General features: G+C 39.3%; 1 protein-coding gene across 1 annotated transcript; it reads left to right on the top strand.

Moving 5' to 3' along the window:
• Positions 1-5,900: 5,900 nt before the first annotated feature.
• LOC112202346 (serine/threonine-protein phosphatase BSL3) lies at positions 5,901-18,384 on the top strand. Its single transcript, XM_024343331.2, has 21 exons — positions 5,901-6,802; positions 7,786-7,846; positions 7,950-8,028; positions 8,140-8,219; positions 8,305-8,399; positions 8,520-8,619; positions 10,370-10,439; positions 10,779-10,880; positions 10,977-11,058; positions 11,281-11,460; positions 12,764-13,037; positions 13,137-13,374; positions 13,476-13,646; positions 14,322-14,560; positions 15,943-16,027; positions 16,117-16,215; positions 16,298-16,497; positions 16,617-16,692; positions 17,221-17,356; positions 17,450-17,589; positions 17,684-18,384. The coding sequence occupies exons 1-21, from the start codon at positions 6,385-6,387 to the stop codon at positions 17,765-17,767; spliced, it is 3,009 nt and encodes a 1,002-aa protein (XP_024199099.1). The 5' UTR covers positions 5,901-6,384; the 3' UTR covers positions 17,768-18,384.
• The last annotated feature ends 8,184 nt before the right edge of the window (positions 18,385-26,568 follow it).

Genomic DNA, 26,568 nt, shown 5'->3' with positions numbered 1-26,568 from the left:
TGGGACCTTGGATGTTAATGACATATAAAAGTAGAAAAAAGAAGGGTCTTGCTACTGTGAAGAAAAACCAAAACTCAGGTTCAAGATTCAGTGTGCTTCAAGATGATCCTGATGCGGTGGATAATGAAACTAATGGTGACAGGCAAAGTAATGTACATGCTCAGAATCCAACCATTGTCAAACTATGGCAAAATTTCCAGGATAAAGCTGCCAAATTAAATCGTCCAAAAGCCACAACGAGTGCTGATGTTGTGAAAGAACAGATAAGTGGAAAGGAGAAAGTAACTCAGGGAGCGGCTAATCAAAATTATAATGTTGGAGCTTATAGGAAACTAATTCGAGAAGTCGCTAATAGGAGTAAGAAGAATTTAGATTCTGGTGCTTGTATCTCAAAAGCCGCTGTCTATTACCAGAGAAAAAAAGGAAGCGACACAAAGCAGACTTGTGAGAATAATAATTTCAAGATTAATATGCCTGATTTGCCTCCATTATCAAGTGTTTGTAATGTTGGATTCTCTGCTTCGACCAGTACACAAGCAACTTTTGGTCACTGCCCACATGAGGAGGATAAGCTGAAACTTTCAGCATGTAATGTTTCATCCTCCCATCCTGATAAGGTTAGTGATTGTGTTGATCAAATTATAATGCAAAATGCTGCAATATGTAATGAAGAGACGACTACTGTTGTCAACTCCTCTCCTAGTGGGGAGGAGGTCACTATGACATGTTAGGGTAACCTTCCCCCTCCACTGTGTTTATAATGTTTAAAATCATTTCTTGGAATGTGCGTGGTGCTGGAGGGAAGAAGTTCAAGTCAGCTATTGCTGACCTTATCCAAATGCAAAAGATAGATATTCTTATAATCTGTGAACCTAGAGTACAATTCTCTAAGGTTAAAAATTTCTTAAGAAAACTTGGGTTTCCTGATGCTGAAGTTGTGGAGGCAGCTGGGTTCTCTGGAGGTATTTGGATTCTTTATGACAAAAACAAGATTGATGTTAAATTTGTAGATAGCAATATGCAATCTCTGTCAGTTAAGGTAACTGGGTTGAGCCACCAAAATTGGTTGCTCACTGCTGTTTATGCTAACCCCTGCTTTACGGTCAGACAAAATTTATGGAGATATCTTAGTCACATTAACAGTAACTTGCAATTACCGTGGCTAGTCATTGGTGATTTCAATGAACTGCTAAGTTGTGACGATAAAAATGGGGGCGCTTTAGTGGGAAGATTTGGAGGATTAAGAAGCTGGGTTCATGATGCTGCAATGATTGATATGGGATACATGGGTACTGCCTATACTTGGACTAACAAAAGAGTTAAAGAGATATTAGACAAGGGATTTTGTAATGGAGATTGGAGAATGTTATTTCCTGATGCTTTGATACACCACCTTCCTGAAATCGGATCACTGCCCAATTCTTGTTCAATTTCATTCTAACAGTGATGCTCATGGGGTAAATAAGCCATTTCGATTTCATGCTATATGATTTAACCATGCTAATTATGCTGATTTCGTGCAGAATTTTTGGGAGTCCAACCATGAGAACATCATTGAGAAAATTCAGTCTCTTGGGGTCGCTCTACAAGGTTGGAATGACAATGTCTTTGGGAACATCTTTAGAAGAAAGAGGAGATTACTTGCTAGACTTAGCGGAGTTCAGAAGGCTTTGGATACCAGAAGCAACCCATACCTTTTCAAGTTGGAAGAGGAGCTAATAAAGGACTATGAGCTGTTAAGGGACCAAGAAGCTATGTATTGGCAACAGAAAGCAAGAGTTAGATGGCTGAAGGAGGGTGATAAAAACTCTAAATTTTTTCATCTTACTACTCTGGTAAGACGAAGAAGAAACAAGATTGAAGGATTACTAGATGAGCAAGGCAACTTATGTTCTGAAGTTGTGACGATGAGAACTATTGCCACGAAGTTCTTTGAAGCTCTCTTTACTCTTCAAGAGCCTAAGGATCCCAAGTTTGTCATTCCTTACCTATTTCCTCAACTTTCTAATAGGGACATTTCTTGGATGCAGAGAGATATTTCAAATGTTGAAATTAAAGCTGCTATGTTTAGTATTGGTAGCCTTAAAGCCCCCGGAGGTGATGGCTACCCATTGATTTTTTACCAAAAGCATTGGGATTTATGTGAAAATGAAGTTTGTCATTTTATTCAATCAATCTTTGCTTCAAGAGTGATTCCCCCTGGTCTGAACCATACCTTAATTACCCTTGTCCCTAAAGTAGCTAGTCCTAGAGAAATGTCTTTGTTTAGTCCAATAAGTTTATGCAACACTTTATATAAGGTTGTTTCAAAATTTTTGGTGTCTAGAATCAGACCTATGTTACAAAGCTTGTAAGTCCTAACCAGGTTAGCTTTGTTCCTGGAAGACATATTGCTGACAATATTGTCATAGCTCAAGAAGTGTTACATAAGTTCAAAAACTCTAAGGGCAGGAAAGGTTTTTTCAGCTGGAAAATTGACCTATCCAAGGCCTATGATAGATTAAATTGGAGTTTCATTGAACATGTCCTTCATGAGGCTCAGTTCCCCTATCATTTGGTGAAACTTATCATGGAATGTGTTACTTCCACCAACTTCCAAGTGTGTGTTAATGACTTAATGGAGAACTTTAGACTACTTTTAAGGCTGGAAGAGGTATAAGGCAGGGTGATCCTCTCTCCCCTTACTTATTTGTTCTTTGTATGGAAAAGCTTTCACACCTCATTAATAGTGCTATTGAAATTGGGGAATGGAAGCCAGTCAAAGCTTATGGATCTGGTCCCCACATTTCACATCTCTTTTTGCAGATGACCTCATTCTCTTTGCTGAAGCCACTGTTCATCAAGCAAGGATTTTGAAGCAATGCTTGGAAGTGTTTTGTAATTTATCTGGACAAACAGTAAATTTTGATAAGTCCCTGATTTTCTGCTCCCCTAATGTGAGTAATGCTTTAGCTGCAGATATTAGCAGGTTATGTGGATCAACTCTTACAAAAGACATGGGAAAGTATCTTGGTATGCCTCTTGTTCATGCAAGGATTACTAAACACACATATGCCGGTATTGTCGATAAAGTCCAAGGTAGACTAGCTGGCTGGAAATGCAAAACCCTTAGTCTTGCTGGAAGGTTAACTTTGATCCAAGCTGTCACTTCCTCTATACCTATTTATGCAATGCAAACTGCAAAATTGCCTATCTCTATTTGTTCTTCATTGGACAAATTAAATAGGGATTTTCTGTGGGGTGACTGCAATGGGAAGAAAAAGATCCATCTTGCCCGATGGGATATGATCTGCAAACCAAAGGGTCTTGGTGGTCTTGGCATTAAATCTTCTATCCATATGAATCAGGCAATGCTTGCCAAGGCAAGTTAGAGGTTGATTCAAGGTGAAAGTGGCTTGTGGAGTAGGGTGCTGCAGCAAAAATACTTGAAACATGGAACTCTATTGGAAGAAAATTATAAGAGACCTTCTCGTTGCTCTAGTACTTGGAAAAGTATTCTCTTTGGAGCTGAATTATTGAAAAAAGGAATAATTTGGAGAATTGGGCAGGGCAATTCCATTAAGTTCTGGACTGACAGATGGTTACAAAATGGCCCCCTACTCAATTGTGCAAGAACCACTGAGAATATTGATCTCAACATTTATGTCAAGGATTGTTGGTCTAATGGAGGGTGGAATGTCAGTTTTCTGGAGCAACACTTTGATGAGAATACTATTAGCAGAATTTTAAGCATGCCTGTGGGACTTGTAGGTGGTGGAGAGGATAAAATTATCTGGAGTGGAACTTCTAATGGCCGTTTCTCAGTGAGAACTATGAATTTGCTTGGAAATTCCTATGGAGAATGTGTCTGCCTCCAAAATTAAAATTATTTTTGTGGCTGATTATTCAAGGTAAACTCCTCACTAATGCTGAAAGGATGAAGAGAAGGCTCACAAGTGATAATTCTTGTCCTATATGTCATACTCATTCTGAATCCTTATTGCACTTGCTAAGAGATTGCCCTAGAGTAAACAAAATTTGGTAGGAGATCAACTGTTTTGACAGTATTCGAAGAGCTATGCAAATTGATTGGGCAGGATGGCTAGCTGCTAATGGTTATTGCACAATGAAGTGTTACGGTGGAATGAATTGGAATGTCCTATTTACCTTCACTTGTTAGTATATTTGGAAATGGAGGAATAAAAATATTTTTGAAGAAGGATTTCAATTCCCTATTAACCCAGTTAAGGTCATTATGGATAGTACCACCGAATGGTATCTTGCTTAGGAAAAGAAGAATACAAGGACCGACCAGACTACTGTGGCTTTGAAGTGGCTTAAACCTGGTAATGGATGGGTCAAATTGAATGTCGATGGTGCTAGAGCTAATTTAAATGGAAAAATAGGAGCTGGAGGGGTTCTTAGAGATCAGCATGGTAACTGGATACATGGATTTGATGCTCATATTGGGCAAGGTCAGGTTTTGGAAGCCGAGACATGGGGCATGTTACTAGGTTTACAAATGGCTGCTAATCTTGGGATGGACAAAGTGGTCATAGAATGTGATTCTGAAGTGTTGGTTAGTCTGATGAATAATGGAGTTGATGATCTTCATCCTTTAAAGACAGTTATCAACTTTTGTCTACACCTACAAAGTAGCTTATCCGAGTGTGTGATAAGCCACGTGTTTCGAGAAGTTAATACGGTTGCGGATGGCCTTTCAAGATGCAATCTATCTGCTGAGATTGGTGCTATCTATTTTGAGCAACCTCCTTCACAGGTTACTAACCTTGTGTTAGATGACTTGTGTGAAGTCCTTAGATATAGGAACGTTGACGGCTCTGTGAGAAATGGTTTCGCTACTATTGGATTTGTTATTCGCAATGAGGAATGCATCAGTTCTTGTTGCAGAGGCAATGACGTTACGAGATGGCCTTTATATTGCTCTTCTCCATAATCACTTGAATATTGTTGTCGAAGGCAACTCCAAATTATTGATGAACTGTATTCAAGGAAGATGCCAGACTCCTTGGAGAATTACAACATCACTATGGGATATCAAGGTATTCACTCTCCAGTTTCAATGAACAATCTTTCGGCATGTATATCGAGAGACTAATTTTGTGGCAGATCGTTTAGACTCCAAATTATTGATGAACTGTATTCAAGGAAGATGCCAGACTCCTTGGAGAATTACAACATCACTCTGGGATATCAATGTATTCACTCTCCAGTTTCAGTGAATAATCTTTCGGCATGTATATCGAGAGGCTAATTTTGTGGCAGATCGTTTAGCTTCGGCTACGCATACTTCTAATAATCCCTTTGTTTGGTTTTTCTGCTTGCCCCTATCGGTGTCCCTAGCGTTCCACTTGGATCAGCTGGGGGGTGTTTGTAGAGGTTTTGTCTTTTACTTTCTGTTTGTTTTTCAGCCATAAAAAAAAAAAAAAAAAAAAAAGAACTGTCAAGGACTTGGTTTTCTTAGTCTCACTCTTCTGTTTGTGTTTTTTTTCTCTGGATAGAATTTTCAAAATCACATATATTTGACCTCATAAATACTGAGTAGACCAGATTGAGCTGAGAGGGCGTGAGGACCACCGCCTCCATACGCGTAGCTATCTCTATGTCCCCCAAATGATGAGAAAAAGGCAAAACTCCTCAGAAATAGGAACCGGTGATCACCGTTAATAGTTGAACCCATTCCCCGGTTAATCCGGTAGCCCAGTCATCATCATCCGCCGTCGCCACCCCTATCAGGCGGCGCCGTACACAGTGCTTACCGGTTAATTACGGTAATAACTACCCACTATATATCCACATAGCCGCCGCACTTCAATTAAATTAAATTAAAAACTATTAAAATACCCGGAGAGAGAAAAAATAGAGAGCACGGAATAAAAGACATTACCGTAATAAGCCTACGCTCAGAGAAATGAAATGAAATGAAAGTGAGAAACAATCTAGAGAGAGAAACTTGAACATGGACAGAGATAAATATTTATTTTAATTTTATAGAGAGAAAGGCAGCGATTGGTGGAGAGAGAAAGTTTGATGTGTTTTTGCGTTTGTTGGGGGCTTTGAGATTGTCCCCGTTCCCGTTTCTTATTCCTCCAAAAAACCAGCTTATTCTTCTTCTTTTTCTTCTTCTTCATTTCTCCGGAGACCAAAAGAGAAAACCTAGATATTTTTTCTCGGCGGACCTTTTTCTTTGAATTTGAATTTGACGAATTTGAATTTGACGGATTTGGATTTTGAAGGAAAAAGCGAGGAGGATATGAGCTAGGGTTTCCGATTACTACGAGTATCCGGATTCGTGTGCCAGGTGAGATTGGGAATCGAAATGTTGATTAGGAATGCGAATTCGTTCCGATCTTGAAGCTAGGGCACCAATCAAGGTTTAGACAAATGGATGTGGACTCCTCGATGGCGCCGGAGGCCGATCACGATCCGGCTGTGCAGAACCAGAGCACGGCGGCAGCAGCAGTGGAGGGAGAGCAGCTAGGGGAACAGCCTCAGTCGCCGGCGTCACCGGCGACGCAACAGCCTCAGTCGCCGGCCTCGCCGCAGTCGCAGCAGCAGCAGACTCCGGTGGCCGGGCCGCGGCATGCCCCGACCTACACGGTGGTCAATGCAATTTTAGAGAAGAAGGAGGACGGGCCAGGCCCGAGGTGTGGCCATACGTTGACTGCGGTCGCCGCTGTTGGCGAGGAGGGCAGTCCTGGATACATTGGCCCCAGGCTGATATTGTTCGGCGGTGCCACCGCCCTTGAGGGCAATTCTGCGGCTTCAGGGACTCCATCTTCAGCTGGAAGTGCCGGAATAAGTATGTTGTTTTCTTTTTTAACGACTTCCATATCTTTCTAGTAAGGATACACTAACTGGGAGCTGGCTAGTAGGTTTTATTGATTCTCTAGTGGAGTAAGTGATTTATGGATGGATTGAAACTACTCTTGATTTCTATGTTGATGTTGTGATTCGAATGAACTGTGTGACACATTCAAAGTTCTAGTTACTTGATGTTAAGGCTCTTTGATCACAGACTGATTAGATTTACTTGTTTGCTCTCACATTATTGATGCGACAAAAACCATACTTTTGCTTTCTTTCAATTCAGGAAACAAATCTGTACTTGCAATTTAACTGCCACATCAGCTATTGGCAGTTTTTGAGCCTCTGGTGATTTAAAGCAGTTTTCTTTTTTTGATAATCTGAATACCTTGCAAAGAATTTTAAACTGTATCATGGATTCACGCATCCAAGTAGTGGTGACCTGCTCTACTCCTGGTGATTTTAGTGGTTCAGTATTTTGGTTATAGAAACCAATGTGCATGTACTTCTTTACTGTTTTGGATGCTGAAGACCTCGCTCTTAGTTCTCTATAATTAAAGCATGATCAAGTGGCATGTATGTAGTGGCTCTTGTTTTTGTAAATTTATGATGTTGAGATTCCCAATTTTTTTCATGTTGTGTGAGAACTTTTGATGCTCATATAGATGTCAGACTGTTCGTTTTTTTTACCCTTAAATGCGAACTTTATGACCTTCCATTGTTTACATACTGTTTTTAGCATATATGGATTATGTAGCAATTAGGTGCCGGTTGTGATTAGGACCTATAACCCTATCAAGTTGTTTACTTTTTCTGCTCTATTCTATGGTCCAAAACATGATTGTTATCCCAATTCATATATGATTTGCTCATGCTTGTAATAAGAGCTCAAAAGAGGAAGGAATATTGTTTCTGGTGTTTTGCAGTTATTATTTCAGTCCCAAAAGTTTATGATCATTGTGATTTACTTGGTTTCAGGACTAGCTGGTGCCACAGCTGATGTGCACTGTTATGACATCCTAACAAATAAATGGTCTAGGTAATCCTAAGAACTGATTAGTTATCTTGTCAGCCTGTGGCTATTTTTTTGTCCTTAGTATTCTTTCTGTTTAATTTAGTGCTCACAATGTTATTCTTTTCAGGATCACTCCCTTTGGAGAACCACCAACACCAAGGGCAGCACATGTAGCAACTGCTGTAGGAACTATGGTTGTTATTCAGGTTAGCACAATGCGTTTGATCTCATTGGTTATGTTTCTTTGGTCAAAGCTGTGTTAACATATTCTTAGAAACATAATTCCATTCTGACTGGAATGATTGATATCAATACAGGGAGGAATTGGTCCTGCTGGTTTGTCTGCTGAAGATCTACATGTTCTTGACCTCACTCAGCAACGGCCTCGATGGCACAGGTTAAACTTTTGAATGATTTGCTTTCTCTTTTGTTAGAATTTATTGAATGATTTATTTATCGAAATGGAGCTAATTTTCCTATAGGGTTGTTGTTCAAGGCCCTGGACCAGGGCCACGCTACGGACATGTGATGGCATTGGTGGGGCAAAGATATCTCATGGCAATTGGTGGGAATGATGGTGAGTCCCTTCAGGGTCTATCTTTCTATCTTTTCTGTGTGTATTTGAAGGAAAAGGTATTCATATGCTTAGATTCTCAATTGATATTTAAGGCAAGGGAAATTGGTTTGTGCTTTCCAGGTAAACGGCCTTTAGCTGATGTTTGGGCACTGGACACAGCTGCCAAGCCATATGAATGGCGTAAGTTGGAACCAGAGGGGGAGGGTCCACCACCATGCATGTAAGTCTCTCACTCTCTCTCTCTCTCTCTCTCTCTCTCTCTCTGCGTGTGTGGGTGTGCGTCTCCCCTCCCTGAATACATTTATGACCGTCAAATTCATATGTGAAAATGAAAATCACATATTAGTCTTTCTAAATGAATATTTATACATTAAAACAAGTTTTGATATTGAATTCCTGCTTAAAGTCATTACCATTTTGTCGGTTGCTTTATGTGCTCACAGACAATCATTTATCTAAAACATATTTCATTGGGGTGTGTGCATATTTTGTGAGCACCATGTTTTAAAACTGTTTGACATTTTGGCAAGAATGTGTTCCCTTTCTTGGTAGGATTAGAGGATAAAGTAATTTGTTGCAACCTTCAAGAAGGGAGTTGGGGGAGGGTGGGTAGTTAGGTTTCTTCTCAGAAGGCATGGTTTATTACCTTCATAGACTTATCTCAAAGTAAATCATTGATTAGCCATGATCAGAATTGAAGTCATATACCGGTCAATGCTTCTTTGAATTCCTGATATAAATTCTGGCATCACTTTGTAATTGATAAAGAGTTTGAGATAAAATTTTATACTCTTGAAGTTATGCAGTTTAACTTGCTAGCCTTGTTGCATAATTTAAAACTCAAGCTACTATAAGAGTAACTATTGGTTTTACAACTTGAGATGATGCTGTAAAGAGAGGAATAGGAGACCTTAGACCATAGGCAGAAATATATTATAGGTGATATGTAAGGAGACTCTTCAAACTAAATTTACCTTTTATTATATAAAAGTAAGGAACCAGGGAAGTACTGTACAACAAAGGAAGCATCTTATTGTATTAAATGTGATTTTAATTCTGTTTTAGATGTATGTTACAGTTTCTTAGAAATTTGAGAATGCTTTGTCCCATGTATAGTAATCTTCGTCTTTATTTTAATAAACTATGTTTCTTGTAAAAAATATAAAGCAAGCTTCAGATATATGAATATGGCTAATACATGTTATGGTTTCTATAATAGGAAATATTTGAATAGAAATGTGCCGGTACATAATTTCAAATTTTTATTAGGATGAAGGTTAGGTTGTTTCATAAAAGCTACGTATCAAAGACTAACCGAAGCACTGAATGTGATATGTTAAACAATACATACATGTGCCTCTGGAACGAGGAGCTGGGTATGTAATCGGTAACATCGGCTAACTAAAAGTGGATTTTTGGTTCGGGGAGTTTAGTCTGCTTCACATTTTTTGTATTGCTGTCTTTGAAAATGCCTACTATCCTCTGCGTGGGATTAATATTTTGTTTCATGATGAACAAAGGAAAAAGCATGTCCTTTCCCATATGTTTGAAACCTGAACCGGAAGCATGGCCCTTTTCTCTTTTTAAGTATTAGCAAGGACATTTTTGACCAGAAAAAAGTTAGCTTGAATACCTATGTCACACTTAAGTTGATGTACAAATTAACTACAATATTGACAACTGTTAACAGATGCCTGTTAATCTCTTGTTATATGTTTCACAAGTATATGGTTCTAGTTGATATTTAGAACTGGAATTTTGAGAGAATTGATCTTGAGGTTTTCTTATGTATCTGGGTATAGTAAAATATTTTGTTCGTATAAAAGAAACTATTCTATCATCAAGTTATCTGTTAACTCACATGCAATATGACTTGTTACACACTGAAGATGGTGGCTTGAGTAACATGCTTGTATCTTTTTAAGATATTGTGTAGTCAACTAGCTCATTTACTCTTTGTATATGATCAGGTATGCAACTGCAAGCGCAAGGTCAGATGGTCTTCTCCTCCTTTGTGGAGGGAGGGATGCAAACAGTGTGGTGAGTCAAATAGGTTTATTGTGTTGTCTTAGTGGTTGATTTGGTTACACTTTACATATTGGTCACTGTAGTTTAGATGTGATAAAATTCTTTAGTTTTAACCAAAAGTAAACAGTTAATAAAAAGTCTTAATCTGGTGTGTAGGAATAGATAAGATGGGTTTGAAATTTGTGAAATGTATAACATAGCCATTTGTTTCCCTTACGTAGGTCGTATTTTTAAATGTGGTTTTGTTTCCCCTTTGTTTTCCAATTTTATGAAGCAAGCTGTTTCTTCTATTAGTAACGTCTCTGCACAGAGAATTAGGCTCAAACTGTTTCTTGGTTTTTTTTCTTGCAGCCATTGGCAAGTGCATATGGCCTTGCCAAACATAGGGATGGCCGTTGGGAATGGGCAATTGCTCCTGGTGTCTCCCCTTCTCCCAGATATCAACATGCAGCAGTAGGTTTTGGCATCCACTTATTGCATTTCTGCACCAAGTGCTTTCCTTTTGAAACTTTCATTTCTAAAATAATTGCGTGCATATTATGATGCTAGGTTTTTGTTAATGCACGCTTGCATGTTTCTGGAGGGGCCCTTGGTGGTGGGCGCATGGTTGAAGATTCATCAAGTGTTGCAGGTACTTGATTATAGTTTTTACTTATCATAATTCTTTCAAAGTTAAAAGAGTGGTTGCAGGGGGTATAAAATTTTGGGAAAGTAACTAAGCTTTGATGAGAAACAGATACATGTAGCTTTCTTTAAGTTCTGCTGTTGTTTTCTGGTGAAAAGTTTCCTTTGTTTTCAACAGATTCTCCATCATATGTGACCTCACGAATTCTCATATTTCTATTGTCTACAGTGTTGGATACTGCAGCCGGTGTTTGGTGCGATACAAAATCTGTTGTCACGAGTCCAAGGACAGGTAGATACAGCGCTGATGCAGCTGGTGGAGATGCTGCAGTTGAATTGACACGGCGTTGCAGGCATGCAGCTGCCGCGGTTGGTGATCTGATATTTATATACGGTGGTCTACGTGGTGGTAAGATATAATCAACAATTCATCTAGCTGTTTTTCAGTTCCCCTACTTTAAAACTTGTATTTATCAACGTAGTAAATGTTTGTAAATCACAAAATGCATTGGATGCTATTGGCATGAACATAGTTTCACTCAATGCTAATAAGATGTTGATGGATGACTAGTCCCACTGAGGTTTTGCATCAATAATGCTTTTGTTTCTTGAGGTTAAGAACTTAAGATTACCCGTAAGTAATTTTTTTCTGGATGCAACATACAAATATCTCGAATTTCAGCCAAGTTCTTATTGATTGGTTCATTAGTTCTCTAATTATTTCCGCGTGGAATGTGTCTAAGGGGGCAGGAAGAAATGGGCATATTAGGGTAGTCGAGGTGTGGCTATTTAGTGGTTAATGGATGTATTTATAAGCTGTTATTTGGTGGTTTTTGTTCAAGCTTTTTCTCATTATGGAGTTAGCTGATGAAATTTTACTGTTGATAACATTCTAGCATATTCACTGGGTAGTAAGGATTCATGTAATCATTTGAATGATGTTTGGTTAGATGAGTGTCCTGTTATTATGCACGAGGTCAAGGCTGTACGCCCCCCTCGATGCATAATGTTAATTCTAATACAATAAGTCAGGTGTGGGGATGAGCCTCCCAGCTTGTCTGGGTTCCAGACCCCTTTGAAAAAAAATATAAAATCACTGGGTAGCGGAGGAATTTGAATGATTATGAAGTCAAGGAACATATGTCTCTATAATCTCAATTAGATATTGTGGCGATGGTCTCCTGCAGACCATAGGTGAAGGTGTTGCTGGAATCTTCAGGGAAATTTACTTGTAAATCAAGTAAATTTCTTCTAGACATTCGATGGACAACCTTCTCTTGCTCAATTTCCTCTCTCTACTTCAATCTGAAAGGCTAAGTAAGGCAGAATCTTTTGGTGGGCGGAAGAGGGGAATGGTGTTCTGTTCATTTAGATATGTTGTGATGGCTATCTTTTGGGTGATTTGGCTGGAAAGAAACAGAAGAATTTTTGAGGATTTGCGTGGGGAGGAGCTGGATGATTTGTGGGCTTCATTTTCTTTGGAGCTTAGGGCTAGTTCTCCACTTTTTTGATTTAATTTCTTCAAATTTGAGAATTTTTGTTCTCGTCTATCTTACAGCTTCTAGTTTGGTTCTTTTTGTTTCTTGTTTGTTGCCTGCTTTAGCTTTCTAAGTTTAGTGAATTCCTTATTAGTATTCTATTTTCTTTTTTATTTTAGTGAATTCTGTTTCCTGTAAAGAAAAAGCACATTCATTGTTGTTTTTATGTGGTAGGGGTGCTGCTTGATGACCTACTGGTTGCGGAAGATCTGGCTGCTGCAGAAACAACAACTGCAGCCTCACATGCTGCAGCTGCAGCTGCTCAGTCTAATTTACCACCAGGCCGTTTGCCTGGAAGATATGGATTCATTGATGAAAGAACGAGGCAGATAATGCCTGAAGCAGCACCTGATGGTGCTGTTGTGCTGGGAAGTCCAGTTGCCCCACCTGTAAATGGAGACATGTATACTGATATAAGCACCGAAAATGCCTTGCTCCAGGGATCCAGGTTAGTTACTTTTCTGTGTAAATTTTGCTGTAGCTTTGAAGTCAGTCAGTGGTACGTCTTGGTCTTGTAAATATATACTGTATGTTGATTATTCTGTAGGAGACTGAGCAAAGGTGTAGAGTATTTAGTTGAAGCATCAGCAGCAGAAGCTGAGGCAATCAGTGCTACTTTGGCTGCTGCCAAGGCACGACAAGTTAATGGAGAAGTAGAGTTACCTGATAGAGATCGTGGCTCAGAGGCTACCCCGAGCGGGAAGCAAATATCTACCTTGATCAAGCCTGAAAATGCAGGGTCAAATAATATTCCGTCAGCTGGAGTGCGACTGCATCATAGAGCTGTTAGTATATGATTGCTCACTATTATAAGCTGTCTCTATTTGAGCCATGAGCTTTAGACCTATTTGGATCCGTCACTGATGTGATGTTTACGCTTTCTCAGGTTGTTGTAGCTGCAGAGACTGGGGGAGCTTTGGGCGGCATGGTGAGGCAGCTTTCAATAGATCAGTTTGAAAATGAAGGCAGGCGGGTTAGCTATGGGACCCCGGAGAGTGCAACTGCAGCAAGGAAGTTATTAGATCGGCAGATGTCCATTAATAGTGTGCCCAAAAAGGTACAGGTTCCTTTTTGATTTTTCAGACGTGATAAATTGAATGAACACATTCAACTGTTATAAATAATAAATCTAATTCAGATAATGCTATTTTATGTTAGAAAATATAAACATTTACGTTTGTTTTCCCTCGATATAAGAAAAACCATGTTTGGACTTTGGAGCTTAAATGTATTGTATATGTGTGAATGCATAAAGGCACTTTTCTAGCAAGTAAGCATTATCATGTGGTAGCAGGCAAGGTATAGCTTGCTTACTCTCCTAGTAGCGTATGTTGGCGGGAAGGAAGGAGGTATTGGACAGACTAGACCATACTAAAATAAAGAGGCATTTCAGGAAGTAACTAGTTGCTTCCAGCAAAGCTTATAAAAACCTATCATTTGCTTGAAATACCTATCATCCTGTGCTAGCTAATACTCCCTTGGCTATGTTTTTACTTGTCAAGGATTAAGAGAGTATCCATTCTCCTGACATAGTTCAACCGTGAATAACGCTATATAAACATGCATGTTCTATCCGATTTCTTATCTAGTGAACAGTATAATCCTATCACCTATTATTCACCAATGTACTGCTCCCAGCCCTAGTTTTCAGTTTATTATTTCATCTTACATGTGATGTCTACATATCAACTTGGGGGTCACATTCTTAATGAGTTTTCTCTTTTACTACCAGGTAATAGCACATCTTTTAAAGCCACGTGGATGGAAGCCTCCTGTTCGCAGGCAATTTTTCTTGGATTGCAATGAAATAGCAGATCTCTGTGATAGTGCTGAACGGATATTCTCTAGTGAACCAAGTGTCTTACAACTTAGGGCTCCTATCAAGATATTTGGTGATTTACACGGGCAATTTGGCGATCTCATGCGCCTTTTTGATGAGTATGGTTCACCTTCAACTGCTGGGGATATCGCGTAAGTGTCTTTATGTTTATGATTCAAGAAATGTAGTTATGGTTTGAAAATCTAACATTTTCTTGCACGTAGGTTCTTAATTTAACCTGTACTACATCTGCTATGGCATATATGCCTGCGACTTTGCATTAAATTCTTTAATATTTACCATGATAGTATAACAATGTACTTCACTCGTACTATTATCTGAATGTTTATTCTATAATTAGGAAGTCGGGAAATGGTAGTGACTAGCTTTACAATAAACATTTGAATAAAGCTGGTGCTGTTCGTAATATAGAATCTTAATTTATTAGTTTGCATACAAATATTTTTTCTGTATATTGCCAAGACGGTTGTTTCTGCAACCATAATAACCAAACAGGCGACCTACTTCCTTCTTCCCTCTGCATTGGTAATTTATCAAGTATAACATGTCTTTTTGACTGCACATACCAAAGGAATATTGGAGAGAGCAATTTACAAAAGAATACTAGCGTGAAAGTTTAAGGTTCTGCTTATAGAAAAGGATTAGACATTTACAAATGCTACTGACCGGCACTCACTGGTATCAGTAACTTTTGCTAATGTTACTGAGCTGCAATTAGTTCTCTTCTAAAAACATATAGGATTTTTTCTTTGCGGACCTTTTTTACTGGTCCACAGACATATGACCCTTTTTTACTGTCAGGACCACCAAGAAAAAGATTCCGGAAACAACCTGAAGATAAATAGGCTTAAAGATTATTGGGCATCATATTAAAATGAAGATCCTGATGTCCTTTTTACCTCCCTGACCTTTACACCCTAAAAGTGTAGGGCCACAACTGATTTAAGGTGTGAAGGTTAGGGAGGTAAAATGAAATTAACCCCTAAATAAATAACGACACCAAACATCTTCGTTCTATATTTATGTGTTATGAACTTCTGATACCCACCACAAAGTGAGCCTTAGAAAGTTCTAAGACTAGGCAATTGAATCTCTAACTAAACCTAAATAGAGTATAATATACCCATTTCCTAAGAGGCAACAACACATACATGCATTTCTAGTGGGAAGAAATTGGAATTTACGAGATGGGCCTTTGGTTATAAATCTGATCAGAACTGCATTGCATTTGCTACAGAAGGTTGATTGTCTAGGTTTCATGCAAATCACTTTGGATCCATCTTGTATGGTCGGCCTTGTTTACGTACATGTTATATTCTTTATGTTTGTAGTTCACCATTCACATGCAAAGGTATTTACCTTTTTAGCTCATTGATTACAGACATTATTATATTAATATTATTGTTGCTTTCTGGGCATTATGTGATTCTGCCCTCTTTGTGTTATCTGCTCATGAGTCTACAATATCAAACGCCATATTTCTGACAAAGGTTCTATTTTATGTGGACATCAGATATATTGACTATCTCTTCCTAGGAGACTATGTTGACCGAGGCCAACATAGCTTGGAAACCATTTCTCTTCTGCTTGCTTTGAAGGTACAATTTGGCCCGGCTGTTATTCTGTATCAGTTTTATCTTCAATTCTTATCTCCTGCTCAAGATTTACACTAATATTAATATTTCAGGTTGAATATTCCCAAAATGTACACTTAATTAGGGGTAATCATGAAGCTGCAGATATTAATGCTCTTTTTGGCTTTCGGATCGAATGCATTGAGCGAATGGTACTATATTACATTTGTATGATGTCTGTTACATTTTTATATCAATCTCTGATGCTTACTAACTTGATGACCTTATAAATAGGGTGAGAGAGATGGAATATGGGCATGGCATCGAATAAACCGTTTGTTCAATTGGCTTCCTCTAGCTGCTCTAATTGAGAAGAAAATCATTTGTATGCATGGTGGTATTGGTCGGTCAATAAATCATGTTGAACAGATTGAGAATCTCCAGCGTCCTATTACAATGGAAGCAGGCTCGATCGTTCTTATGGATTTATTATGGTCAGTGGATGTTGGTATATGTGTCCTTGTGTGTTTGTGTTTGTGTGTGTGTGTCTTAGTTGATCAATAATGCTGTGTGTCTTGGTTGATCAATAATGCTTTCTTGTGATTCTCCTTAGGTCTGACCCAACAGAAAATGATAGTGTGGAAGGATTGCGACCAAATGCTAGGGGTCCTGGATTGGTTACTTTTGGGGTGAGCAATGTTACAATCGCTTTCTGCTTTCCTTTTTCATATTATGACAACAATCCTTTGTAGTCGGGTTTTTCCTTTTTCAAATTAACAGAAAGCAAAGACCTCCCTTTCCTTTGGAAATGCAAAAACCTGACAATTTCAGTGTCAGGTTATTGTTAATTTGAGAATGCATTTTCATTCCAGAAGTTTCCAAACACTGGAATAGTCAATGTATTATCTTGGTTTTTGAGAACCGCACTCCAAGGAACAGACCTAGGGTTCCTGGACACAAAATAACGATTACCTGTTAAAGTAATGGAATTGTTGTTCCTTATACAGTTGTTTAGGAATTGCTCTAGTGTTTGACAGTCTAGATTGACGTAGGCAATGATGATCATGCAACTCGTGTTGCATCAGATCCATTCAGCTTTCTCACTATATTAATCTTCAGAGTTATTATGTTCTGAAGTACCTGAAAAGCTAAATTTTTGAATATGTATCGTAGATCCATTTGTGTTCTAGGTCATCTAATAGAGTTTGATATTGTAGCCTGATCGTGTCATGGAATTCTGCAACAACAATGATCTTCAGTTGATTGTACGCGCTCATGAATGTGTAATGGATGGCTTTGAACGATTTGCCCAGGGACATTTGATTACACTTTTCTCTGCTACCAATTACTGTGGTATGTAGCTGCTCACCTTCTTGACTATTTCTGCCACTTTGAGGTCCTAAAACAATTTAGCATCTCATGTTTGGCTCTGACCACTTTCAACAGGTACAGCAAATAATGCAGGGGCAATCCTTGTTTTAGGTAGAGATCTTGTGGTGGTCCCGAAACTCATTCATCCCTTACCACCAGCAATTTCTTCACCAGAAACATCGCCCGAACGACATATTGAAGATACATGGATGCAGGTACTATTACTGTTGACTTGTTTGGGTCCCCCTGACTTCTGTTTGCTATCTTTGTATTAATCACTTTTCTCTCATTGGTTTGTTATGAGAGCAGGAACTGAATGCTAACAGACCTCCAACACCAACTAGAGGCCGTCCACAAGTAGCAAATGACCGGGGATCCCTTGCTTGGATATAGTTTGATTATTCTGAATTGCTTCGTCATATTCATTTTGGCCTCGTTCCTTCCACATGGGATTTCCAGTGCTGTATAGAGTATAATGCCACATACAAGAAGTTCCAAACATGTGATCTTTTTTCCAGATTACAAGTTTGAAGGCTTTTTGAAGCCTTGGTTTTTGCTACACAATTGGTTAGGCCATGCAATGATGAGAAGATACAAGTTGAAGAAGCAGACTGTTGTCGGCGCTAGGTTTTACTTCTGTATAATGTACTACTAAAAGTTGCAGTTCGGGTCCACCCACCATTTGTAAATTGAGCCACAGGCAGGTAGAAATCAGTCTTGGTTCTTCCTATGGATTGGTAGTGCCGAGTATTCTTCTGATTAATTTATATAATTTTTATTCCTCGTTTTTAGGCATATTAGTTTTCAAGAGAACACGAGGTGGGGTGGGTTGTATTTGTGATGGTGAGATATATAAAATCTTTAGAATCTTTGTGAGCGTCCATGTATCATAGAGGTGGTAAGGTGTTGCTTTGTGTAATATTTCATCTTTGCTTTGTACAATGTAACAGTGTGTGAAGATAAGTCATCTTTTTGTCCGACACATGAAATATGTGAAGTTTTTGTTCTTATCTTCTGCTTCTGTGCTTCTATGAAATGTTAGCAAGTGACACGAGCTAACAGGTTCCACTGGTGGATTTTATTTTTTTCCTCCAATTTTTTGAACGCCCTCAGTAAAAAGGGGTGGCCTTTGTCCATGTCAGTATAGACAGATGGAATTTGTTCTTCATGAATTATTCTCTTCTTTCATCAACGACAATCGACCATTCCTTCCAGAGATGGGTTAATTGTTCTCCATGGATTCCTTTATCCATGTCTCTGGGTACGCAGATATTGGCAAGAATAGATACATATTTCGATCGATAACCTTTAATCTTGCAAAGTTACTATCAAGTCTATAGGCTACAAAGATTGACTTCAATCGCTATCTCCATTTGTAATTTGCTCTTTGAAACTGCCCAAGAAATAATGCATTAGAACAAGTTCACCCGTTGGGTCACCAGGTCACCTACTATTCACTGCTTTTTATGTGTTATTTCACCCTCTGGGTCACGAGCACAGTGTATTTTGTGCCCTAGGTCACCTTGTACAGTGTTCTAAATCACCATGTTAACCTGCATAGTGTATTTCGTGACCCAAAGAATGAAAATATACACTAAAAAACAGTGAATAGTAGGTGACCCGGTGACTCAACGGGTGAACTTGCTCTTAATATGAGCGGTCGTAGCTTCCATGTTGGGTTTTGTAACATGCACCAAAACTAGAAAGACAATTTCCTTTCCCTATAGGTTCAGGAGAAGTAGGTCTTACTTGGTATGTAATTCACAATGGTACCTTATTTTTCTTCTCTTCTTTGGGTGGTATAGGATGCTTGCTTTTGCAACCTAGAGACCTGATAGGCTTGCTCATAAGTAGGCCTGACATTTAAACCCGTAACCCGCAAACCTGCACTGTACCCGCACTCTAAAAATCCGCACAAACCCGCCCGTTTATTAATCCGGGCTAAAAAAAGTCCGCACGCAAAAAAGCCTGCAAATTAACGGGTTTTGCGGGCTAAACCCGTTAACTCAAAACCCTTTCCAAAAACCCATTTCCCATTACCCATGCGGGTTCCCCATTTTTTTTTTTTTTTTTTTTCAACAAGGGCATTTTTATAATTTTTCTTATTCCCCATGAGGATCCAACAGTTGGATCTTCGTATAATTGTGAAAAGACGATTCAAAAGGAGATCCGTGAGGATTCGACCGTTGGATCGTCGTATAATTTTGTGAGGATGATTCTAAAGGTGATCTGGGACGATCCAACCGTTGGATCTTTGTATAATTGTGCAAAGATGATTCAAAAGGCGATCCGTGAGGATTTGACCGTTGGATCGTCGTATAATTTTGTGAGGATGATTCTAAGGGCGATCCGGGATGATCCAACCGTTGGATCTTCGTATAATTTTGAGAGGATGAACCTAAGGGCGATCCGTGAGGATCTGACCGTTGGATCATCGTATAAATCGGTAAAGATGATCATCTAAGTGATCCGTGAGGATTTAAAAGTTGGATCGTAGTATAATTTTGAGAGGATGAAACTAAGGGCGATCCGTGAGGATCTGACCGTTGGATCATCGTATAAATCGGTAAAAATGATCCTCTAGGTGATCCGACCATTGGATCTTGGTATAATTTTGAGCGGATGAACCTAAGGGCGATCCGTGAGGATCTGACCGTTGGATCATCGTATAAATCGATAAAGATGATCCTATAGATGATCTGTGAGAGTCTGACTGTTGGATCGTCGTATAATTGTGATTTGTGAATTATTTTTTGTCAAAAAAGAAAAGGAAAAAAAATCTAAAAAGATAGAAAATAAAAAATTTCAAAATAGAAAACAAAAAAAGTTCATATAAAGAAAATGGCAAATGAGGGGTTATATACATAAGTCTTAATTGGTTTTAATTGCTTTGACAAAAAGTTTAAAAAAAAAAAAAATGTTTACGGGTCTTAAGGGGTTCCAACGGAAAACCCGCAAACCTGCCGGGTTTGGCCTGCGAAACCCGTTAAGCTAACGGGTTTTTACCGGGTCGACCCGTTAAGAACCCGCACCGTACCCACACTATACCCGCACGTTGCCAGGCCTACTCATGAGCACGACCGATGCATTCACTGCCTCGAGTTTGGGAAGATCCTCATACAAAGCCAACCAGAGTTTCTTAGAAGGCCACTACCACTCCACATGATAATTAGAAGTAGAGGGGGTCTCGGGATGAAGAAGGATACGATGCTTTTGGGAATGCGAGCCTTGAGAGTCATAGAAAGGCAAACATATTCAACGGAAGACTGGTCTCTAATTACTTACTTTTAGCTACCGACTCTGCATAATATAGCATAAGCGGGGTAACCTCTTGAATGTATGATTAGTGGCTGCAGATGTCATAACGCAGTTGCAATATGTTAGGCAAGTAAGTCATCAACTAATTAACGTGGACAGACGAGATTGAGTATTTTTTGCAAGTCATCAACTACAAAGGCATGCAAAAACATCCGTCGTTTGAATGCACGACCTTAGGGAGGTTCAATCGACTAAGGTGAGTATAAGGTGTATCTTAAGTTGTAAGACGAGACTGTGAAGAAGTTACAATCCGAGAGTCTGAGAGTCCTAGATTGTAATATTTAACCAGACCTCGAAGCTTACAAATACAAGCATTTGTACGGATATTACAAGACCCTTTTAATGATCTATATCTAAAAGTCTTTAGCCAAAGTTATTAGAGTCGACGAATCTTGTGATGATCTTGGATACTGTACCTGATTGTAGATAAATTAGAGCAATTATCATATTTCTTGTTGTTCATTAGGGTTTGACAGAAGTTCGATGCATTCAGTTTGATCGGGATAAACGGATTAACCTAATTGCATTGAAACGTTCAAATATTTTCTAACCAACTAGGTTAGTCAATAGCATTGATGTTATCATCTGGTTTGTGAATAGTCCGATGGGGTCTAACGTACAATAGAATGCGGTTCTATTTATGTAAAATTAGACCGATCTTTTTAGGGCTCTTGACCAAATGCCTAAATTTGATCTAAATGCCCACTTACTCTATTAAGAAATTATTGTGCCTACTTATCCTATTTAAAGGTAAAAAGACAAGTTTGGCCTCTAAATAATTAAAAAGTCATCAGAGACTTTACCAGAATTCGGTCACTGGTTGTCGGACTCTTATCACCGGTCGTCGGAGGTCCCTAAATAGGTTGTCGGAGAGGTCGCCGGAGACTTTTATTACGCCACAATAAAACCCAATAAATTTTTATTGGGGGGCAATAAAACCAATTGACTGTCACTGGTCACCGGACTCTGATCACCGGACATCAGACTTTGATCACTATTGCTGGAGGTTGCCGGAAGTCCTCAAAGAGGTCATCAGAGATCTTATAGGTCACCGGAGAGGTCGCTGGAGACTTTTATTACCCCCCCAATAAAACCCAATAAAAATTTATTGAGTTTTATTGGGAGGCAATAAAAGTTTAATGAGAATTATTGAGGGGCAATAAAACTGGAAGTGGGACTTTGGTCACTGAGCACTGGACTCCGATCACTGATCGTCAGCGGTTGCTTGAGTCCCCAAATAGGTTATCGGAGATCTTATAGGTCACCGGAGACTTTTATTATCCCTCTCAATAAAACCGGTCGCCAGAGGTTGCAGGAGGTCCCTAAGGAGATTGTTGGAGATTTTATAAGTCACTGGAGAGGTAGCCTGAGACTTTTATTACCCCCAACAAAAACCCAATAAATTTTTACTGGGGGACAATAAAAATTTATTAGGTTTTATTGGGGCCCAATAAAAGTCTCCTATAACCTCTCCGATGACCTATGAAATATTTGACTACTTCATTGGAGACCTCCGGCGTGGTTTTTAGAGAAGTCTGGTTGCCGGTGATCGGTGACCGGAATCCGACGAGATCTCCGGATGACTTCTCTCTCTCAAAGTGACAAAGAGAGAGGGAAAAATTTTCCTTAAAAAAACAAAAAACAATAAAAATAAAAAATAAACTTAAGTAGGTATTAGAGCAAAAAAAAAAAACAGTAATTTATGGAGTAAGTGGTGTAATTTTATAAGATGTTTTGGGTAAGTGAGTGTAACTCAAATTTAGATAAATAGACATTTTCTCATATTTTTAATTATATTTTTCAAGTTAGAAACCACAAATTCAGATACAAAATAACATTTATCTATGATTTTTTTAAAGAGAAACAAGGAGACAATATTTAACATAGACTACTAACATATTAAGTAAACCATACACATAATACTACATAACAATGCCTCGCCGCTCAAGTACAAAGGGAGTAGAGTATGGTGAAGATTAAAAAATTGCAGCTTCATTAAGGCCGGTAACCTATTCGGCTACTCCCATGTGAATTTCAAATTTATTAAAAGGGTTTTTGTCCATTTACCCCATTTCTAGGGATTTTTTTCCCCCTTACCCCATTAAGTTTTTTTAATTCCCTCTTACCCAATACGCTCTAAGGGAGTCTTCCCTAATACCCCATTAAGATTTTTTTTTTGTTTTTAATTTTTTTTAATACCATTTTACCCATCACCCCTTTGTTACTTAGAGAGAGAGAGAGAGAAAGAAAATGGAAGAGAGAGAAACTATAGGAGACTTCGCCGGAGCCCGTCACCCGCCGCCGGATTCCGGCCAACTTTTGCCTGATTCCGGTCACCGGCTGCCGCCCACCTAAATTTGCTGAAAATCTCACCGGAAAGTTTTTTTTGCCCCCAATAGACATCTATTGCCCTCTAATAGAGGGGCAATAGACGTCTATTGCCCCTAATAGACGTCTATTGGTCCCCAATAGACGACTATCAGCTATGTATTGCCCCTCAGTAGACGTCTATTGCCCCCCAATAGACGTTTAGATTACCAAAATGGTAATTAATCTTCCTAAAACTACACAAATAAAACTTTGATTAAAGAAAAAAAACGAAGAGATTACATCAATTCAAAACGTCTATTGCCCCCCAATAGATGTATATTGCTCTGCAATAGACATTCAAAACTTTTTTTCCTTTCCTACTGTCCCATTACTTAAAAAAAAAAAAAAATTGATTTGGCCACCTAGTCTTCTCCCTTCTTCGCCGGTTGTAGAGCCTGGACCGGACCCCTAAGTTCGCAACTGTGATTCTTTACAACCTATGAACAAATCGATGATCTTCTTGTTCAAAACGACGACGATTTGATGCCGGAGCTTGAGTCCCCTGACCTCAGATTGAAACGACATGTCGTGGATGCCCAAGGGACTTGAGGTCGTCCCAGATCATGACTTGTTGGCCGGGTCGGGTCCGCCTCCGACTATGGCAAAGATTTGGGTGGTGCCGAGCATACGAATTCGAAAGCATAAGTGGATTAAGAAGTGAATTAAGAAGAAGAAGAAGATTGCGAGGACCTGATCGATGATGGGAGAAGAAAACGAAGGCGGAGCAGGATGGTCGTCGGAGCAGGAAACTTGCAGTAAGCGAGGCTGCGTCGGAGTCGGTGGTGTGAGAGATATGAGAGAGAGATCAAGGTGAGAGTGAGCTGAGGGATGTCCGGCGAGATCGTCTCGGTCAGTCGGTGCCAGAAGTCGTTCGCCGTGGTGACCGAGTTGGATAGAGAGAGAGAGAGAGATCGAGGTGACTCAGGTGAGAGAGAGCGCGTATGCAGATTGGGTCGATGGCACGATGTAAATTCATTAATTAGCTTAGGGCGAAATTGTCATTTTGTTTTAAAATGGGCAAGTGAGAACAAAAATCTCTTGCTGGGGTAAGTGGGATAATTTTCCCTCATTTTGGGGCTTTGGGTCAAGGACCATTTTTTTAATTCTCTCTTACCTAAAACACTCTAAGGAGGTATTCCCTAATACCCCATTAAGATTTTTTTTTTTTTTTTTAATACCATTTTACTCACACCTTTGTTATTTAGAGAGAGAGAGAGAGAGAGAGAGAAACCATATGAGACTTCGCCGGAGTCGGTCACCGGTTGCCGGATTCCGATCATCGGTAGCCAAAATCCGGCCAATTTTCACCGAAATCCGGGCACAGGTCTCCGGAATCCAGTCACCGACCACTACCCTCTGGAAATTTCTGAAAACATATAATGCCCCAAATAGACGTCTATTGCCCCCCAATCTCTATTGCCCCCAATAGACGTCTATTGTCCCCCAATAGAGGGGCAATAGACTTCTATTGCCTCCCAATAGACGTTTCAATTACCAAAATGGAAACTAATCTTCCTAAAATTAGACAAAAAAAACTTTGATTAAAGAAAAAAGCGAAGAGATTATATCAATTCAAAACGTCTATTGCCCTCTAATAGATCTTTATTGCCCATTGATTTTTTTCTTTTTTCTTTTTTCTTTTGTTTTGGGTTTATGCTGTCATTTTCTCTCTGTCAATAGTCCAAGACATCCAAAACAGTATTCAACCAAAAGCTGGGGTTTGTCATCGGAAAAAAAAAAAAAAAAAAAAAGCTGGTCTTCTACTTGGTATACACCAAGGTTGGTCTGAAATTGACATTGATAGCAACTCTGCCCTTCTGGTTGCTGCTCTAAATTACTACGAGGATGATTTTTCAGAGGTAAGTCGTGTTTTGATGATTATAAAGATTATCTTTCTTCTTTTCAATCGTGTAGAATAAGGCATATCTTCCGTGAAGCAAATGGTGTTGCACATAGGCTTGCACACCTTGCTAGTGTTGCTGGGCTGGATGATGTGTGGTTAGAGGAGACTCCTGCTATTATTCAGGATGTACTCTACGAGGATTATTGTAATCTTTCTAATGTAGCACGGGGTTCAGGTTTTATGTCTCCCCCATTGCAAAATATTATTTCAATAAATGGAACAGGGCTGGGTTCCAACTAGGCCGGGTTCCAAACCCCTTTCAAAAAAAAAAAAAAAAAAGACTAATAATAATCAAAATTTCAAGTTTGCTAATTTTAGTTTTGATACCCATATTTCCCCTGGACTCGAAACTGTGTCAACCTGCCAAACCTTGTATCTTTAGGATTCTGGAAACACTAGCCAGCAGACGGTAATAATAAATGATATGTGAACACAAACCACAGTTGAAGGAGAACTAACTGGACATACCATGGACTCTTATTAATTAAATAATACATCCATTTCAATTTGTCCTTTTGTCATATATACACCTAATGTATGATTGGAAAGATAGAAAGAAAAAGAAAGATGAGAAACGTGCAATGCCCCTATTCTCTTCTTTTTGATAAATAGTAATTGTTGCTAGTCAAACCTGCAATTTTGACTAAATCTAGGCATCAATGCAACACCAATTTCCGGTGGCATATGCATACCTATCAACGCCGGCGGTTTGCACTGGCCATAGATGTACGAATGGTAGCTTGGAATTTCCAGATTGTCTACGATCCCTAGGTCAGACACGGCCTTGTACACCACCGGAGCCTCCGGCAAATACCCTAGAGAGAGAGAGAGAGAGAGAGAGAGAGAGAGAGAGAGAGAGAGAGAGAGAGAGAGAGAGAGAGAGAGAGAGAGAGAGAGAGAGAGAGAGAGAGAGAGAGAGAGAATTTGTAATTTTTAATTTTTTGGAGCCCAAAATCGTTATCTAGCTGTTAAATTGGATTAGTAGGAATAAAAATCTCTTGGTGGTGTAAGTGGACTAACTTTATCATATTTTGGTGCTATGAGTCAAGGACCTTTATTAAAATGAAATAGAGAGTAAATAAAATAAAACTAATGAGCTTCTAAGCTTAAATTCATCACTGAAAATGAAACCCTAGCCATCATGGACATCAACTCGAAAATGCATCACTACCGCCGCCGGGATCAATAAACCAACGCAGAAAAAAGTCTTTTTAAGACGTTCACGAACCACCAAGCCTCGATCGGACACCAGCTAGTTCCGGATAATCTGGGACATGAGGAGATGGGGAGGGATGATCGCCGGATCGGAAGAAACTAGCCGTCCCACCAGATAAGTCTAGAGGTCACATCATCGACGCCCGTCATTGGTTAGATGTGGAGGGAGTGACGGCGAAGGACACAGGTACTGTAAGCAGCGAAAGAGGAAAGGGGTAGCGGAGATGGCAGAGCGGGTGGGTTACTTCTGCTTCAAGACTGAAGTTGAGGAAGGGTTTTAGTTACTTATTATGTAACTAACTAACTAATTACGATATGGTGGCCGACCGGGTAAGAGTGAAGTAGTTCTTCACTAGAGGTTGGGAGATGGAAGAACCCATTTCATTCC

The sequence above is a fragment of the Rosa chinensis genome, chromosome 5 (assembly GCF_002994745.2).
Source record: "Rosa chinensis cultivar Old Blush chromosome 5, RchiOBHm-V2, whole genome shotgun sequence".
Taxonomy (NCBI): domain Eukaryota; kingdom Viridiplantae; phylum Streptophyta; class Magnoliopsida; order Rosales; family Rosaceae; genus Rosa; species Rosa chinensis.
The sequence above is the reverse complement of the archived record's forward strand: the minus strand, read 5'-3'. Positions and strand labels throughout refer to the sequence as shown.

Coding starts and splice junctions, on each gene's coding strand:
- LOC112202346 (XM_024343331.2), top strand. CDS start 6,385: ATGGATGTGGACTCCTCGATGGCGCCGGAGGCCGATCACGATCCGGCT. Junction 13,038..13,136: donor GCCTTGCTCCAGGGATCCAG/GTTAGTTACTTT, acceptor ATTATTCTGTAG/GAGACTGAGCAAAGGTGTAG. Junction 16,216..16,297: donor TCGAATGCATTGAGCGAATG/GTACTATATTAC, acceptor CCTTATAAATAG/GGTGAGAGAGATGGAATATG.